This window comes from Dissoconium aciculare, assembly GCF_010015565.1.
Source record: "Dissoconium aciculare CBS 342.82 unplaced genomic scaffold K489scaffold_24, whole genome shotgun sequence".
Taxonomy (NCBI): Eukaryota; Fungi; Ascomycota; class Dothideomycetes; order Mycosphaerellales; family Dissoconiaceae; genus Dissoconium; species Dissoconium aciculare.
In genome coordinates, this window is record NW_022984974.1 from 122,431 (window position 1) to 124,529 (window position 2,099).

The following is a 2,099-nucleotide window of genomic DNA, read 5'->3' on the forward strand; positions in this document are numbered from 1 at the left end:
AATACCAGCTCCGCCCAGACGTCGCCATGATAGAGGAACGCCCATAGATCAAGCAGCTGCGCTGCGAGTGGGTCCCTACTTTTCACCTGTTCGTACGAGATCGTCCACGTCGTAAGCACGCTCCGTTCGCCGTATTCCTGCAGTGGACACTGATCTTGATTCTGCATCAACGCCGTCCACGTCGCGTCGTAATGCTCGAGATAGTCTGCGACACTCATCCCGGTCGTGCCTAGATAGGCCCCTGCTTGGGCGAGGGCAAGCGGGAGACCGCCGAGCTTGGGCAGGAGTTGCTCGATGTCTGTTTTTGTTTCTGTATGTCAGCAATTGTATTCGCCTTGCGGTGGTATCACATACACCTACTCGTTACCGCTTTGTTTGCGCGTGTCTCGACCATCTCTGTCGCCAGCTCATCGTCGGCGACATCTAAATGAAGGCTGGCCTTTGGTAGCTGCAGCCGCTGAAGACGTGTCGTGATCAAGATGTTCCCGTGGTCGGCGTGCGGTAAGAACTCATGATAGTCGTATGCCTGATCGTCCTTTATTCTGCCTTGCCAGTCGCGGTCGATGTTGTCGATCACCATCAGCCAGTTCGTGTTGCCCGGCAGCGACAGCCATTGCCGCACGTCGTCGTCTGCCTGTGCGACGTCCATCGGCGCCAGCACTTCTCGGGTGCGCTTCAACAGCCGCAGGCCTGCGCCGGCCATCGATCGTTGGAGAGCATCTTTGGACGATCCATCCAGCCAGATCACCGCGCTGAACCGCTCTGCGTTCGTCTTTGCGAACTTGGCGCACAGCTGCGTCTTGCCCATCCCGCCCGTTCCGTATACTACAAATGTCCGCTGCTGCGCCGACTGTATCGATGTCGCTGCGAAAAACTCGCTGATGCGCTGCATCTCGAGCTTGCGAGGCACAAAATGATCCGTCGCCGGGATGCCTTGTAGGCTGAAAGGCACGGAGAACTCGCCAGGTACTGCTTCACCTTTGCGCTTTGCAATTTTATGTAGCAGTCGCTCTCTTGTCTTACTTGCGCCGTCGCCGTAACGGATGTTCATGCTAACTCCCATGATGCCAAGCAGACAATACGACAGATCCTCTGCCCGCATCGTCTCCCTGCCATCTGTCCATTTCATCTTCTCTCCGGCGGTCAGGTTGTCGCCTGCTCGGTAATCGTGTAAAATCGCCAGTGGAATAGCAGTCGCACGCGAAATCACGTCTTCCAGCGATGGGCCAGTCTGTATCGACATTCCGCTTCGCCCGCGGCCGTTATTGCCCTTGTGGCCGATCACATTCCAGTCGTTCGAGAGAAAGATCACAACGCCCGGCGCCAGCAGCTCTTGCAGCGTCCACCCGCGCCGAAACCATACGCTCTGCTCGAAGGTCGCCATATCGCTCACAGTGGGAACATCCTCCAAGTATGCTAGACACACCTCCGCGTTGCGATACCACTGGAACATCGAGTTGATCGCTTCCGACAGCTCGCGATCGGCGTGCTGCTTGATACAGCACGTGTCGACCCACAACCACTTCACCAGCGGCAGGTGTGTCCTCATGTATGCTACAAACCCTTGCACCTTGCGATATCCCGCTGTGTCCGTCCTCTTCGTCTCGTAGACATCCTCCCACATCGCCTCGGCGCCCGCCGTCCAGCGATGCGATGCGATCGCATAAGGCGGGGGAATCGTCCCGAAGTACTCCGTAAAACTGAACGTGTCGACGTTGAGGAGCCGCATGTTGCGAGTCTAGTTGCAATACTGCTCATCTGGAACGCGTTGCTAGGAGAGAAGCAGACGTGTGACAAGATCTCATCCCTGACCTGTCGGATACTCACGATGCAGCGTCGCATCCCGGCCGCCCTCTAGTCGCCTGCAGCTGCATAGTGGCGCAGCCCACACGCGAGACCTCCCAGGATCACCCGTAACTGCTCAGGCATATTTTGACCTCTGAGATGAATCCGTCAAAGACAAGTGCACGCAGAAGATGAGCTGCTAGTGCACAGCGCGTGTAATAATGTCAAAGCAGAACACAAGGCTAAGAAGAGATGTTGTCATTACGCCGAAAGGGCTCAAAAGCTGTGTGCAAAAGTGGGCTGAGCGCGCGTGA

At 56.6% G+C, this 2,099-nt stretch overlaps 3 protein-coding genes across 3 annotated transcripts; all 3 read right to left on the reverse strand.

The window, feature by feature from the left end:
* Positions 1-2: 2 nt before the first annotated feature.
* Positions 3-224, reverse strand: K489DRAFT_305224 (uncharacterized protein; the record flags this gene model as incomplete). Its single annotated transcript, XM_033600532.1, has 1 exon — positions 3-224. A coding segment is annotated over one exon (222 nt), but the record flags the coding sequence as incomplete, so codon positions are not given.
* Positions 225-346: 122 nt separating this feature from the next.
* K489DRAFT_328461 (uncharacterized protein) lies at positions 347-892 on the reverse strand (the record flags this gene model as incomplete). Its single annotated transcript, XM_033602059.1, has 1 exon — positions 347-892. The coding sequence occupies one exon, from the start codon at positions 890-892 to the stop codon at positions 347-349; it is 546 nt and encodes a 181-aa protein (XP_033455031.1).
* Positions 893-991: 99 nt separating this feature from the next.
* Positions 992-1,729, reverse strand: K489DRAFT_328495 (uncharacterized protein; the record flags this gene model as incomplete). The annotated part of the gene is made up of 1 exon (XM_033602061.1): positions 992-1,729. A coding segment is annotated over one exon (738 nt), but the record flags the coding sequence as incomplete, so codon positions are not given.
* Positions 1,730-2,099: the final 370 nt, after the last annotated feature.